The following is a 16,861-nucleotide window of genomic DNA, read 5'->3' on the forward strand; positions in this document are numbered from 1 at the left end:
GATCCTAACTGCTTGCTTCCTTGTGACACAAGTACTCCTGAGGAACTTTGCAAGGGAAGACAGTTCTGTTTTCTGGAAAATAGTTTATTGAGTGCTTGGGAATTAAAAACTACAAGGTTTTACTTGCAGTTGCAGAAGCAAGAACAAAGTTAAACATAAATTAGTTATCTGATTTACTACCTATAGTGCTTTTGAAACCCTCATTTTAATCAGTCAGTACCATGACCTTTATATTAATATCTGGCCCTTAAATTTATGCAGCAGAATATTTATAGATTAAAAAGTGCCTTTCTGTGGCAGTAGGATAATGATTATGAAAGCTGATGGACATTCTCAGTCTTTCCAACTTCTTGCTTCTAGGCCTCAGCTACATCCACTCAATTTTTCTGACTTAGGTGACTTTATTCCATACTCCACTGCAGGAATAAGAATGAAGTAACTCAGTCAGGGTAAAATTAGCCCCACTTGACCTGAAGCTTTAGTTGACTTAGGTCAAATAAGGGGAGAGAGGAAAAATAACCCTAAAACAGACAGTGATTACTGCAGTTGCTCAAAACTACATTTGTTGTGTAGAATTTCCATTCCAAGTATTGTTTTCATCTTCTCCATCATCTTGAGTCCTCAGTCTATATATTTTTCCTTCTTTTTTGAAGTCTTCCCCCCGCTTTTCCAATACTCGTTTCCTGACTGCTTGCCTAGGGTACAAATGACAGTGAGGTCTGACAGTTTCACTGGTAGTAATTACACAACAGAAGTGAACGCAATAAACAAAAATCACGTACCCTCCCTTCCCTGGAAAATACCCGTCACTGAAGTGCTAGGTGGCTGCTTCATGCGAAACAGCCCAGCAAACCAAACTACCAAAGCAAACCCTGAACTGTCAAAATCAGCCTTCAGCTGCTCGAGTTTTTTTTACAACCATGCTATAACAATTCAACATCCAATTGTCAAATTTTTTATCTTCCAAACACTATCAGCTGAAGTGGAGACATTTGTCATTGCAGCTGAATTCCCTATTCATAAATGAATGCAAGGCAATACTTTTTCTCTCTCTAATTGGAAATCGAAGCAAACAATAAGGAGCTCGCTCAATCACACACGTAAAAGCCAGGAAATCCTGGCTGGAGGTGCCATGCAGTTTACCAGACACCAGGTTATCCCTTTTAAGCAAGTGGAAGGGTGGTGACCAGAAACTATAAGGAGAGGGCAGCAGTTAAGAGACAGACAGATATACTTTAGTGAGACAGACACAGTTTAGTTCCCCACTGCACTATGAGAACGACTCCAGCAAGCAGTTTGAGAAATAGCTGCCTTTGACAGTTTTGATTACCTGCTTTGCTCAAGGCTGCTGGATGCTGAAGGATTGGGATGGTCTGGCTGATGAGCTGATCTCACAGCAGACTGTGAAGGGGGTGGACTTGTAAACAGGAAGTTGCTAATAAATCTCCAAACCGCTAAGAGGGGATAAAGTATTGTGCCCAAGAACTTCCAGAGATCACCGCCTGACGCCTGAACCACAGAAGTAGCAGGTCTTCCCGCCTGGTCACCAACACATAAAAGCAATCTTGTCAGATATCAAAATCGTGTTCTTTTAGACAGAGTATTTCATCTGTAACTTAGATGCAGCTCAGCAGACACAAGAGAACTCCTTTGGTTACACATTAGAAACATATCTATGCCAGTGCTTATTTGCTTCAGAAAAAGTCCTCCTCCAATTTAGTTCTGACAAAAATTAAAAGTAATTTTGCAATCTGTCTTAGACACAGAAAACACCAAAATTCAAGCCAGATTGCTTGTAAGAAAATGAGAATCAAACAAACCAAAGGCCAACACCTACCGGCAGCAGCACAACTGAAGCACTGGGTGCTAACTCTAGTTCCAGTAATGTCTTTCCGTAATCTTCTTTGGTAAACTCCCTTCTGGGAAACATTGTCGCCAGTGAAAAACTGCCATAAGCATTACCAACCGTCTGTGAAAACAAAGAAATCTTTATAACAGTTCGCTTTCAAACAATTGCAGATCTGCCAGTTGAGTTACCTTGCCAAGAGCTGTATATCAAACTATCACTTGTCTTCATAGAGAGCAATGACGGATTTTTTGCATCCTGCTATCTTACTAACAATATACTGCAGTGATACAAAGGCAGCTGGTGGCACTAGAGAAGGCTGCTACCAAAACCCCCTTCAAATAAATAAAAAAGGAAAGCAGCAGATGACAATTCCACCACAATCAACAACTAGTTGATGCTACATCAAGTTGTAAACAGCATGTAGCTGAGAAAACAAAGCACCAGTTTACCTGTGCAGCAAACTGCCTTGCTTCTTCTAGCCGTGCTTCAGATGGGAACTGGTTAGTAAAGGAAGATCCATCTGGAAGGCGGAACTGAATCCTGGCTATTGCACTGCAGAACACATATCGGAGACAGTCAGCAAATGAACAGTTACAGACTGAAGCTCCAGAGGCTTTAGCTTGGTAGTACAGAAGTGTGGAAGAGACAGCCAGCCATCCTGCTTATGGCAGTGCAGATGAGTTTTAAGTTTGGATCCACAGTTGATAACTACCTGTTTGTATCTTACAATTCATTTCCTCTGGTTCTTATCAGAGTCCAAGGCCCATCACCATCCAAACAAAGTGTTTACAATAATCATACCAAAAAATGAGAAAGTTAACAAAATACAAGCCATCTTTTCTTTGTGTAGTCTGTATTACTTTTGATCCTTTATTTCAAGAGGTTGTACCATGAGGGCACGTATGTTTAGTCTGGCTTGGTAAGTAATTCTATACTCAACTAACTATGGCCCATCATTACTGTTTAGGTTTCAACAAAACCCATGCTTGCTGTCTGTTCTGGGGCAGAACTAGCCTCATAGTGGCTCCACAACTCAATGTAAGGTCTCTTCTAATAGGTTAGAATATTTCTTATATCAGCAGCACTGGGCAAAGCAGAAGGCAGCTCTGACACAAACAGCTGTGAATCCAAGCCACGCGTACACACACCATGCACCCCAACGCAGTTCTGACATTATCTCGTCTGTCCAGTCATTATCTACCACACTCCCACCACACCGTTTCCCACCGAGCCCCATTATATCCGGTATTTACATCAAAGATCAGATAGAAAAATCTCTAACTAAAATAACACACAAGGAAACTGGCTAGTGTGACATTATTAGGGTTGAAGGATGAAAAGAGAATATTCATGTAAACAGCTACAAATAAATATTATAAAAGAAAGTCAACTTTTTACATCACTAGTTAAAACAGTTCAACATGGCATCCATAAGAGATTAGAACATACGTGAAATCTCTTTAAGTTTCTTTACTTCTTTTCCCCAAAACATACACTTCAGTCTCTACAGCAACTCACCTTCGCTCCTTTTGAGCTGCTTCTTTCTTGGCCTCTATTTCAGCCCGACTAGCCTGAAGAGCTGCTGCTTTTGCAGCTTCTGCTTCTTCCTTCGATTTTGCAAAGCGAGCTGCTCTCTCAGCACGATCCTGTGAAAGGACCAAACAAAAACCTTAACTTTTAGAAGAAACTGTTGTTCAAGTTTATTAAAACAGAGAGCTACGAACTGTAATCAGCAGACATAAGCAGGCCATGTGGAGAAAAGACAGTAGTGCTGCAAAGAATCGTCCACTGCCAAACTGCACAATCTCGTGCCATTAGCCAAGATGACACTTGACATTAGCCAAGATGAGACTTTTCAATGAGACACTTTCTGTTACTGGATTATCTTCCCATGCAAGTTCAACAGACAGTGAAGATAAAGAGAAAAGTCATATGACAAGTTACATAATTACAATTCCAACTGTTCTAGGCCAAAACCTCATAAGGAAGAGGGATTCAATTTATTACAAACTGTTTACATCCATATATACATATACACATATATACAAACTTAGGAAATAATCCTCCCCACCATTCTGAGATCACTGTTCTTCTGCATGTTCCATCATTAAATATTTCCTGTGCTTCCATTCTAGAGCCATGATTAAACTGCAATTATCTCAAGTAATATGACAGAAAAGTTGGTATGTTCATTCAGACAGATGAATATGAAAGCAGAAGTTTCATTTTATACATCAGAAATGCTACATAAGCCTCAAACACATAAATGGTTACGTTACAAAGCCACAGGGCTCCAACCAGAAAAATGAACAAAGTTTCATCAAGTGAGAAAATTTATCGTCTTTGTACACTGGTGACCATTGTGAGAGAGAGAAGCAGTAACAAGCTATCCTCCAAAATTAAAAAATTACCATTGCAATCTGTTGTCTTATACGCTCTCTCGCAGCCCTGTCTTCTGCCTTTTCTCTGTTCCTTTCCTCTAACATACGTTTTGTCAATTCTTCTTCCTGTCGCCTTTTGTACTCCAACATTTCTTTACCAGTTTTTCTCCGTTCAATTTCTTTCTTAATTTCTTTCTGAATAAACAACAGAGACATTAGAACTGGACCCACAAAACTGCCTCAGAGAAGAGTAAGATGAGACTGAACTACATTAGTTTAAAAAGGAATTAAGCATTTACTCAAATAAGGATATAAGAAAAATAGCAAGTGGCTTTACATTTTCATTTTACCTGTTCTTCTTCTTTCCTTTTCTCTTCTCGTCTTTCTTCAAGCTTTTTTGTTATTCTAGATTTAAAAAATAAGTGAAAATTCTTAAAATTGCAGTATCTTATTAACATTTTAAAATGTTAATAAAGCATCTGCAAACACAGAACAAGAGAAAACACAAAAATGAACATGGACTGTAACATGGTGCTAATACCTAGTGTAACAGTAAGGATTCATTCACATGCCAGTGTACCATCCATAGGAAGATGAGTTGGTGATCACCATATCAACACCTACTTTCCAACTTTAAATAAATTCTGATGTATTCTTTCTGTCCTTTTCCACTCTATAAAGGAAGAATCTTACATATTCTTACTGTTGAACCAACTTGTAAAACATACAAGCAAATACTACTTATGATCTGTGGTAACAGAAACACCAAATGCTTCTCTCTTCTTAGCTATTTAAGCCATCTGGTTTCTTCTGCACATCACTTCCTAAAATGGAAAGCAGGTAATATATACCGTTGACATAGTTACACATGCACCCATCTCATCTATCCAGAAAGGCCCCTTAGAATAAGGACTGACTTAAACTATAGCAATTTACAACGTATTTTAAGTCTGGGGAAAGGTCAGGGATGACGAAACAGCAAGATAAGTCAGCTAATCAGAGAAATTTTGTTTGTATGGTAGCTGTTGTGCTTTTTTAAAAAGAAAATGGTAATTGCCAAAGAGCTTTGCCTCATTTTTCCCCTAAAAGAAATGCTGCAGATATATGCAAATATGGCATAATTTAAAATTAATGCAGATTTTGGAAAGGAACTTTGGCATTTATATTAATAGAGTCCATTTTCTTCTTAGCTGTAAGCAAAAATTGTACTTACTTATTGTCTAAATGAAAACTGAAATTAAGCATGAAAAAGTTTTAAAATAAGGATTATTTACACTGCTAAACCAACTTACTAAGTATATGTTAATGGGTTTAGTTAGATAGGACATTACAAATAGTGTTTTTCAGCATCTGTAAGACTGACAAGTTTATACACAAGTCTTTAAAAGTCTATTCAAACCCAATCAATTTAATGAATGAACTATGTACCAAACTGGAAGTTTCTGGTCACTATACTTCAAAATACCAGAACTAGCATTGCTCATCTGACCTCATTACTGTTCACCGATCAAAAGAAGTCTCAGAATAGGATTCCTCTGGCTTTTTCAATATCCCAGACTACATGCAGTAATGAAATAAGCAAGAAGAAATAAATCAGATCTCTGTACATCTCTCTACAAAACATAGGTTAGCACTTCGTTACGCCTGTTTCAGGTGCTTTCAGTTCAATGTTCTCAGTCATTCAAACATTTGCAGCAAGTGTATTGCCTGTATTGAAGTTATTTTAAAGGTGAACTTTTACAGATTTCCATATTACCTCTTTATTTCAGAGTATGCAAAAACCTAGAGTAATTTAAAAGATAGTTTTGTATCAACCCTAGTATTGTCACAGACTTCTAAAGAAAACTAGGGCCACATAAACGTGGGATGATAACAGAATAAGCACCTTACAATACATCAGGAAGACTGCAAAAGACTTACCTTTCTACTTTGAGTGCAAGATCATTCACAGGCTGAGCTTCACTCACTTGTTCATCTGAAGAATTAGTTGCTTCCTGGCTTGTTTGATCTGAATTTGCTCCATCTTCAAGTGATTTCCAAGAAAGCGATGTGCACGAGGAAAAAGGAAGAAAAGATAATAAAAATTTCTTAACATAAAGTATTAAGCAACTTGGACATCTCAAGGAGGAGGTTCTGCTATTTAGAGTTTCCCACCCCCCACCAACAATTTGGTTTCAGGTTACTAACTTTTTCCACTGAATCCTTTCTCAAGAAAGTGTACACAGGTTTTGTTGTGTTATAAACCATAGCTTTCTCTCTCATTAAAACTGATCAGAATGACAAGTTACTCTTCCCTCTAGACTTGCAAGAAGCATTTTGGAATACCCATGTTTTTCCTTAACAATTCCACTCAATATATTCCCTTCATAGACTATAATAAAAGAACTTACAAAAAAGATTTCAAAAGCAAATTAGCTATTGTTTGGGTAAAAATACTAACCATTACTAGCAGAAGGTCTCATTGTCTCAGATGTGACAGACTCAGGGGAGTCACAAAACTCTGCTGCTCTGGATTGTGTGTTTTCTGGAGCACCATCAGATTGAGAGGAGGGACAGGGAGCAGAAGAATTACTTCCATTTTCAAAAGGCTGCCCTTTTACTGTGTGCATCTAAGAAATTGGGGGAAAAAAAGCAACCCTATGAAATTTTCAATGTTTTCCACCGAGTCAAAGGCCAAGACTTAACTATTTTTAGAGTATCAGTCCTATTTAGAACTAAAATTATCACATATTGTTGATGCAAGCATGCATTTAATATTTTTTTCTAATTTTAGTCTTACACTTGAAATCAAATTGGTAAAAGAATTTACATTTATATATATACATAATATATATACACATATACATCGCATAATTTTTATAAACCCACATTACAAAACAGTATTACAAAACCATGCGTGAACTGAAAGAGTAATCGGTATGTTGTTCCAGTTCAGAGTTCCTGACATATTTCTTCAATGTTGTAGGTGTTACACAGATGATCTAAAACAATCTGTGAAACAAAACAACATAGCACTGCCATATGGTGCTTTCAAACCTCTTCAATTAGTGTACTGAATTTAAGTTTGCAGGTTTTGCTATTGGCAGGATATAGAACCAGTAATTTGTACTTCCCCAAAGCACATGTGAAGGGCCAGGGACATCGTCTATCTGGAGCCTGTGAGCACACCCAACTCAGTCTGAAAGATGCAGTCGGTTAGCAAGTGTTACCTGTTTAACTTTATGGATTCTTGTAACAAGCTCTTCAACTGAAATGCTGCCGGCAATTACTTCCAAAGGGATTCCATTGTCTCCTATAAAAAAACTGGATGGAACGCACACTACAGGATCTGCACAGCAACAGTTAAGGGCAACAAATGACAAAACTTTATAAAGTGAAAAGCAAAAGTCTTTCTTATAGAAGCATCTATTCCACTATTTTACCTCCACCTGGTCACCAGTTGTCAGTACCAAGGGAGGAAGAAAAAAGGACACTAACAAAAAAGCTAGAAAATATTACATAAACTGATTGGTATTTCTTCTTTTCTTTGTAATGGTTTAAGCCAAAATATTTTTCTCCAACACAAACATATCCTACAACTGCTTATGTTTTGACTTGGAAGATTTTGTTTTAGTGTGAGACATCTTAGACAATAAATAATTCTTTACATCATCAAGAAAATCCAGTTAAGGTACTGAATTCCCTTTATCAGCATCATACAGGATTCCTGCGCTATATGCAGCAACCTACTTAAGACAGGCAGACATTCACCTAACTTCATACCTGTGTACCTGATAGCACCCAGTCCACTACCTGTTCTTTCTCCTCTTTAATTCTGAACTCCAGCTAACAATTTATACACTGCTTGTTTTCTAATGCTGATTAGTAATACCAAAGGGTTAATGTGTTTACACAAAGCTTTGGATAATCTTCTATTTGGAGAATTACACAGGATTAACATTAAACCCCCCCCAGCTTGTTCACTCTCTCTAAGAACTGACAGGAAGCTGAATGCTAGATGGTATTTTTTTAACTACACAGCTTATTGCATATTTTTGCGCTTTGAGAAGTGGTTTTAATATCATTGCTTGTAAATACTTATCTCAAGAACAGTATTAACTTGTAAAGAGCAATTATCTATAATCATAATGCAGCATCTAAATTGATCTCGAAGGATACAAATTTGAGAAAACTGCAGGCATGCTTCACTGTTTAAAAGAAAAGATTCATTTATGAGGAGCAATCACTTTGCAATAACTTCAGATTAAGTCTTTCATCATAAAAATAACTGTCCTACTACCACACACAAAACTATTTAAATACTTGAGAAAACACTAAAACCAAATTTGCATTGCATCTTCTCATTAACATTTTGCATAAGTGTTCACATGGTGACAATCCCTGGTTATCCCAGTTGACTACATAAGACAGCACTAAGAAGCAATTCAGAAAAAAATACCTGCTCTATGGATTGCAAATAATATAGTAAGTCTAATAAAATGTCTGTAGAGCATTTCAAAGTAATACCATTTTGGCAAACGTCAATGCACTTCCTGCATATGGACTGGAATGCTTAAATGTAACAAAAAATAGCTCAAGTAATTTACCTAGGAACTTCAATGCTTCTGTATTCTATGTGTTACAATAGAGACAAACATATTTTCTCTAGGGCTTTACAAATTTTTCTCTTTTTGAATTCCTGAGTTTTAAATCCATTATGTAACTTGGTCAATCAAGAACTGCCTCAAGAGTAGGCAGTTGATTCTATCTTTTTAGTTTGATTCTAGCTTTTTTATATAACTTCTGTGTCTCTTTCTGTTGCAAAAGGATAACCTCAAGCATTCTTTTACTGGTACTGAAATACAGTCCAAAATACACAATGAATATTCTCAGAACACAACAGTAAATTTTGAAATTTGGGATTTTCCCAGGTTCTTGTGGCTCCAGGAGTACTGAACTCATTTATGCTCTGGAACCTTTTATTTAGACTACTTCCAAATAAGGCTGAGGACTTCAAAAGCTTCTTACTCCTATCATCATCAATGAAAGACTCTGCAAGAGACAAAACTAGGACAGGATCAAACCTTTTGGTGTCAATCTTAATAGCAACAAAACCATCTGAGGCAGCTTCAGTCACCTTCTCATCTTCCCACCTTTCAGCCATCTCAGTAGACTGTTCATCCTCACCTGCAAGATAAAGCACACATGTGAAGCTAAGGCCACCACAAATTACTGGGTTTGGTCCAATTCTAGCTTTGCTTCAACTGCTTAAATCACCTATGAAAGACAATTATTTTCAAATCAGTTGGTTGTTTTTTTTTTTACATAACCTGGAACCAATTCACTCCAGCTGATTCACCTCACTAACAGGCCCAAACCCTAAATTACCAAAAATCCTTCCAAGCCAGCACGTACAGAACTTTTGCAGCAATTCAAATACACGGTGAGCTGGTCCAAAGGAGCAGAAGCAACTGGACCACACACACAGAACACTGACAGAGGAACTGGAGATGATGGCAAGTCCAAAGACTGGCTTAACTGCATCATCTCATTGCACAACTACCAAAGGACCTCATTTTCATGTTACAGGGAGTATGTTTATGCTTCAGTGTTTTGCTTCAGATTACTCATGATCATAATATGCAAGGAGATCCCATGGCACAGAGGGAACCACTGCTTCTCCCCCGCATGAAGCTTGACCTGCTAACATGCTAAAACTAACTGCTTACCTCTCATTATAAATTTAATTGCAGCTGCTGGGAGGTAAAATTATATTTCTTGCTTCTCGTAAATACATAATTCAGCACAAGGTTGCACAGTTCAATAGTGTTTAAAAAAACAAGCAACAAAACCAAACAAACAAATAACAAACCAAAACCATTTATTTGCAGGATTATTTGTAACTTGGCTTTGTATTCCAGTCCTAATAGTAGCAGTATGAGGGTAGGAAAAGGAGTGAGGAGCACAGAGTATCAAGAATAACAGAAAAGGAGGTACTTAAGAAAGGAAAGGTGAAAAGGTCATATTCAGAAGTGTTATTTTAATCAGATGAAACACGTCAATCATATGTTTATATTCCAAAGCACCAGCTCAGTAAGGATGCGGGTTAGTGAATATTCTGATGATTTACCATCTTTCGAAACTAAACTGGCCTGCAATCCTTACTTTATCTTCAATCTGTGTTAATTCCTAGTAGCTTGGAATGTACTCTTGCAGAATTTGGAAATGTATTCTTGCAGAATTTGAGTCACAAGTATAGAAGTATAGTAGTCCATTATTCAGTAACAACAACAAACCATTTGTTTCTTTCATCTCAGTTGCCATTTCGCACAGTATTTTTCTCTTATTATAAATCAGGAGTCAACATGCAGTCCGCCGGTGAAGCACTGTTGCCTTAAGGCCACGACTGGCCACAACGCTTCTCAGAGAGATGTGTATCAGAAATATACCAATTTTGGAAAAGTGCTTTACAATCATATGTATTGATTTTCCCTGGAAGTACTAGAGCAAGTAAGAAAGTATTGATATCTACTACTACTACTCTAATAAGTAAATATCTGGAATATTTTATGTAGGAACCTTTGCTCTGCCTCCAAGTGCAATACTTCCAACTGTGGTCAAGGGATGCAGCTGTTCTGCCAAGAGTGGTTGGGCCTCCTCCACCATTTCCACATTGCTCACAGACAGCTGCTTCACTGCACATTTTCAAGAGGACATATGCTCATCAGATTAGGCTACTAAAAATATCTAAATACCTGCCGAACACTAAATTCTCCATACAAAAAACTGCTGCAGAAGAATGCCGGAAGACACAAAACAGTTCAGAGACTGTTCACCGTACAGTCAGAGAGATGTGATCCATGAATGAAAATGCTGACAACTCACATTTTATAAAGCTCTGTGCCATGAAGCAGTTTAATATTGTGACTGCCCACAGAATACTTGCTTATTCTCATACACGTTTTTGTTTTGATAACCCTTTCTCATCTGGGGATTAAGGTTCATTTATTACAGTTCTGCAGTAGTAATTGTATCCCAAAATGACCACTGGAAAAGCAGCAGCAAAGTCAAGAGGCCAAGCTGAACAGAACCTGACAAAATTCGTAACTCTGCTAAACACTGAGTGCCTCAGAATTCTAGTTCCCAAGAGTCTCCATTTCTTATGTTGCTCAAACAAAAGCATCACTTTAGCAGAAAGACCTGTATATAATTTGCAGTCATACTTGCTTATCTCTTAAATTTGGTAAGATAAATTTAGATATCCCATGAATTCAGCAGGATCTTTCATATACTTATACAACTGCATCACCAGAATTTTGTTGTGAAGGTTTTAAAAATGGAGCCAAAACATGTTAGGATTATAGCTGCAAACAAAATGTTAAAAAACCTGGTTGAACAACATGCAATTGTAGTCACAAACACCACCTCATTGTTAAGATAAATAGCCACATTATTCCTTGCTTGACTGGAAAATACTCCAGAATCAGAAAAATAACCCAGGTTTTAATTTGCTAATGTCTGTTTAGACAAGTGCAGTGAAGAGGGACTGACAGATGGCAGTAAACCCCACACATTATTCAATAATTTGTGAAGTCTGTATCTAATAGCTACCCTCCACTGTAGGCACCCTCAAATTACAGTTCATTTCCATTTTCTGTTTCACTATTTATTTTTAATTAACTTATTGTCCCCATATACATTACTGGACAAAGTATACAAAACAAAAACACTGAGCACTTCCACAAGCATGTTTTCCTGCTCAGAAAGCTGCCCTCAGATGCTGGTCTCCAATGTCTGTGGGCAAGCGTGTAGTGCAGGGACTCAAAGTTACTAACAACTGTGCAGTTTTAAACATGGATCTACCCAAAAAACAAACCCCATCCCTCTGGCATAAAAATAGACTCTTCTTTCAGCACTCGGCATCCTTCAGGCACACCTGCTTCCACACATAGTGAGAAAGCGCGTTCTTAGGCTTCCCAATTCCCTTTCCTAGCAGGCATACCAGAACTGCTTGGCAACCAGCTCCATCACAGCTCACAGCTGCCCTGACTCCACTGTTCCTGGGACAGACCAGAACTTGTCAGAACTCTCCAAGTCTTTCATTTTGGAGACATGGCCATTCAAAGTAACACTCTCCCTTTTCCAGAGCTTGTAAGATCAAACAAAACAAAACGAATCCTTACAGCATACTACATCATCGAAACTAGGTTACATTCCTGCAACCATAAATTTACCGCTATGTATCTACGTATTCCTACATCCACCTAGTTAACATCAACACCTAAAAGAAAAGGCCAGGTTTGTATACAGTATTACTTTCATAAAAGATATTGGAAATAAGTTACAAAGTGCACTTCTCAACCCCTGAAACATACATATCAAGTTCAAAATACTCACAGGTATTGAATTACTACTAAAAAAATCTTTGTGGTGGGTTGACTCTGGCTGGATTCCCAGTGCTCACCAAAGCTGCTCTATCACTGCCCTCCTCAGCCAGACAGGGGAGAGAAGAACAAAAGGCTGTGGACTGGGGGAAGGACTAGGAGAGATCACTCACCAGTTATTGCCATGGGCAAAACAAACTAGGCATGGGGAAATTATTTATTACCAATCAAATCAGAGCAGGATCATAAGAAGTAAAAGATAAACCTTAAACCACCTTCCCCCCACCCCTCCCTTCTTCCTGGGCTCAACTTCACTCCTGATTTTCTCTACCTCCTCCCCCACAGCTGTGCAGAGAGACAGGACAGAGGCGTTGCGGCCAGTTCATCACACCTTGTCTCTGCCACTCCTTCCTCCTCAGGGGAGGACTCTTCACACTCTTCCCCTGCTCCAGCGTGCGGTCTCTCCCACAGAAGACAGTCCTCCATGGACTTCTCCAACATGAGTCCTTCCCCCAGGCTGCAGTTCTTCATTGAACTGCTCCAGCACTGGGTACCTTCCATGGGGTGCACCCTTCAGGAACAGACTGCACCAGCGCGGGTACCCAAGGAAGTTTCTTGTTTACCACATAGCTTTCCATTTAATTTATATAACATGCTACAATCATTTTATTATTGACTATGAAGGCAGAGAGCTATCGGGTAGACACCACAGATAAACACACTGAAGTGTGTTTATTAAGAAGGAAAATAAAATTCAAAAATCCAATGGTAAAAAGCTTTCACACCACAGCACCCACCTGCCATCATGATTCATGGGCTTTAAAGAGACGTCTTAAAGCCTGCACACACTACCCCATCTTATACACCATGACATGACCATGACATGGCCTGACACGATCTTGATTTCCAATGTTTACTATCCAGCAAAAAAAACCTTTCTCCAAGTATAAAGAGAGTTGTGTCAACAAAGGAACTTAACTACACTTTCCTGTTCATATCTCCTTTGGGACTGAACTTTTCTTTGAAGCCAAGTGAATCCCACGGTCCAGTAATTCCTCAGGGAAAAACACTGGCCACACATTTAGAGTGGGTGTTTTTTTTTTCCATGAGGCATCTGAAAAACTTCAAGCCACGAGCACTTAAGGCAAAAGTAACAACTCAAGAAACAACATACACAGGTACATAAAAACAAAGAAGAAAGTTAAAAAGCCTGTCTAATGTCCCTCCTTCCCTATCCTCATTTTCCAGGCAGAAAGGCAGCAGACATAAAGACAATATGAGTTTCTACAGCTTTCAAACACCATTCATTTACAAAACAAGCACTATAGGTAAGCCGAAAGAAAAAGGACACTGCACAAACAGCTGAGTAAGTTCCAGCAAGTAAGAGCTGAATGCAGGTTTATGCAAGGGTATAACAAAGGGAAAAGCGAAACATGTGAGCGACTAATTCCGCTGCCCTAGAGTGGTGCATAAAGCCACATGTGCTACAAGGGCACGTCTGGAGAAGGCGCTGGGGCACCTCCACGGCGGGCCACACACAGCCGGGCCCGGCAGCAGGACTCGTCCTGACACAGCAGAAATCACGGCTCAGCGGGAGGCGGGGAAGCAACAGCTGGCGAAGGCGCTGCGGAGCCTCACGCAAGCTCCGCCCGGAGGAGAGCGAACAAGCAGCGCCGCTTGACAGGGCCGCGGCGGGCTGACAGGGCCTTCCCCGCGGGGAAAGCTGCGGGACGCGGTACAGGGCAGCGGGCGGGACGGAACAGAGTCCGACTAGGGCGCCGCCGCAGCCCGGGGCCGGCCGGCCCGCCCGCCCGCAGGGACGGCTCCGCAGCCCGGAGGCCGGCCTGAGCGGCGGTTGATCCGGATCCCCTCCGGACCCGACCGTGCCAATGAGGAAGCGTGCCGAACCCGGCACCCAGCAGCACTCCCAGCCGCGGCCTGGCCATACCTGACACGAACACGACGAAAACCGAGCTCCGCTGCTTGGCGGCGGCGATGGCGGCCGGGATGGACCCTCCGAACCACATCATGGTGCCGCCGGCCCCGGGCGCCGCGAGTCGCTGCCACGCGCATGCGCAACCACACCGCCAACGGCTGGCCGCGCGCCTGCGCTGGCGGCCGCGACCCGGCGTCCCGTCAGATTGGAGCCTGCGCTCTGCTCCCGCCCGCCCGCCCTCGACCACGCCGCAGGTGCGGCAGATTCGCCGTGGCTGGACGCCATTTTGGCTCGTCGGCGCCTCGCGCGTCCCCAAGGTTTAGGCGCTGCCGCCCCTGAGCCGTGCCCGTCCGCAAAATGGCGGGGCGGGCGCGGGACGGCTCTGGGGAGAATGGAGTCTGCACAGTGCGGTGCCTGTGAGGGCAGGGTAGCCACAGTTAACCTGGCCTCGGCATCCCCCGGGAAAGTCAGCAGTGTGACAGCGGGGGAAAATGATGGGGAAGGCAGCAGGCCGTGCTAACTACGTCAAAAACTAGAGTGTGGTGTGGACAGGCCTTCCATGGAAGGCCAGGGCTGATGCGAGGAATAGTAACGGACTAAGGAAAGACTGAAGAGTTTTCTTCAAACCGTACATTGTCTTAACTTAGAATAGGGAACAGGTATGTTCTTGTTCTTGCCAGCTAAGCTATAACCCAGAATAGAATAGGTAGCCAAAACACATTTAAAATCAGAGACCCTTTTCCCTCAAGAAGATGAATGACTGGCAGGAATTTGTTTCAACTAGTTTCTATAAGACTTGAGGTTGCCAGCTGCGGAAACCGTGCCAAGGGTGAAAACTGCACCATGAGGAAGACTGCTTACTTCATCTTGAAGACCCCATCGGAGGGCAATGCGCAAGTGCCAAAAGGGAGGAGAGTTACGATAATGAGTACCTAAACTAATTATAATATCTCTGCCGAACTTCCGGGAACCTAATGAATATGTATGTTTGTGTATCATAAATATCCAGCTTGTTGAGCGAGTTAGGAGGAGCAATCCCCCTCGCATCCGCCGCCACAATAAACATACCTGCTTTATAACTGTTTGTGAGATATGAAGTTCTGTTCCATAAATCAGGACACCTTCCATGCTCCCTAGTGAGTCAGGTTGTGTGAGGGACCGTGATGAGGACAGTGCAGTGTTCACAGCACAACCGTACCAGGGACACAGCCTGCAAAGGCAGCCAGCCTCTTTAGAATCATGAGACAGCTTGTGCCCAGGCAGGCATGAAGGCCAATGGCATCCTGGCCTGTATCAGCAATAGTGTGGGCAGGAGGGCCAGGGCAGTGATCATGCTCCTGTACTCAGTATGACAAACACAGAAATGTATTGACTTTCGCAAATCATAGGTGTTGCTATGTGGATATAACTGAGTTTGCAATAACAGAAACAAAGCTCGCTAAAGACACAAGATTAGACAACAAGTTGAAAATGGCCAGAACTCTTGAGCAAAATGGAATCACATAGCAAAAGAATGTGTAAAGGTAAAAGAAAAGGGAGGGGACAACTTGATATGAGGAAAGCTAGTGCCTGGCAAACATAGGGTTAAAGTAGCTTAACTTAGGTCGAAGATAAAGAGCAATGTTTGTGTTGCAAGTCTGTGGTGAGATAACAGGATTTAGTGGCCCCACTAAACATGAGTGAATTATTTCTTCCCATCCTTCTACTTATCAGTGCCTCCCAAACATCTGATAGCTTTGGATACGCCTTGTCTGTATGTCCAGTTTTGCTTGCAATAAGTTTTGTACAAAGGTCATACTGTTCTAAAACAATCAGAAAGTTATAGATACGGCTGGTGTCAGCTAGTTTTGTGATTACTGGGGCATCCAACTGTGCCAAAGGTGACAAGTACGCCGTGAGGAAGACTGCTTACTTGATCTTGAAGACCCCTGCCCACATGTGGAAGACTGCTTACTTCATCCTCAAGACCCCTGCCCATGACCACACCAGAGAGCAGTGCACAGGCGCCAAGAGGAGGAGACTTACAATAGTAAGTTCCTGGAGCTAGTTATAATGTTCCCCACCTATATGCAGGAATTATAAATATGTATATGGCTAATGCAATAGTGAAAGTATATAAACCTGTAAGGAGTGCTAATCAGTGCACCTCTGGCTACAGTCACATGCCCAGCGCTTTTGCTTTATTGACTTTGTCCCTCAATAAAACCCTGTTATCTCGATTAGAGGATGTGGAGATTGATGACATGGACTCTGGCAGGGTATAAGCCAAAGATCTTTATTGCTTCACTAACAGGCTTTTTATGCTATCATTCTACAAGCGTGTGTTGTCAGA

The 16,861-nt window shown here is 40.9% G+C and overlaps 1 protein-coding gene across 4 annotated transcripts; it reads right to left on the bottom strand.

Annotated features, from left to right (window-relative positions):
• Positions 1-63: 63 nt before the first annotated feature.
• On the bottom strand, positions 64-14,696 carry UBXN4 (UBX domain protein 4). Of its 4 annotated transcripts, none has more exons than XM_062606129.1 (13): positions 14,542-14,696; positions 9,294-9,396; positions 8,389-8,417; positions 7,440-7,558; positions 6,671-6,839; positions 6,151-6,238; positions 4,581-4,635; positions 4,261-4,425; positions 3,368-3,495; positions 2,299-2,401; positions 1,838-1,969; positions 1,331-1,539; positions 64-695 (listed from the first exon to the last, which is right to left on the bottom strand). In XM_062606129.1, exons 1-13 carry the CDS (start codon positions 14,621-14,623, stop codon positions 557-559), a joined length of 1,521 nt encoding a protein of 506 aa, XP_062462113.1. In that variant the 5' UTR covers positions 14,624-14,696; the 3' UTR covers positions 64-556. The 4 variants fall into 4 exon arrangements, with proteins under 4 accessions (XP_062462113.1, XP_062462105.1, XP_062462127.1 ...); XM_062606121.1 differs by having other exon boundaries at positions 6,151-6,253; XM_062606143.1 differs by having other exon boundaries at positions 6,151-6,253; positions 9,347-9,396; positions 14,542-14,695.
• Between the last annotated feature and the right edge of the window lie 2,165 nt (positions 14,697-16,861).

Source organism: Pezoporus occidentalis, unplaced genomic scaffold (assembly GCF_034315485.1).
Source record: "Pezoporus occidentalis ecotype Australia unplaced genomic scaffold, CSIRO_AGI_Poc_V1 ctg12, whole genome shotgun sequence".
Classification (NCBI taxonomy): domain Eukaryota; kingdom Metazoa; phylum Chordata; class Aves; order Psittaciformes; family Psittacidae; genus Pezoporus; species Pezoporus occidentalis.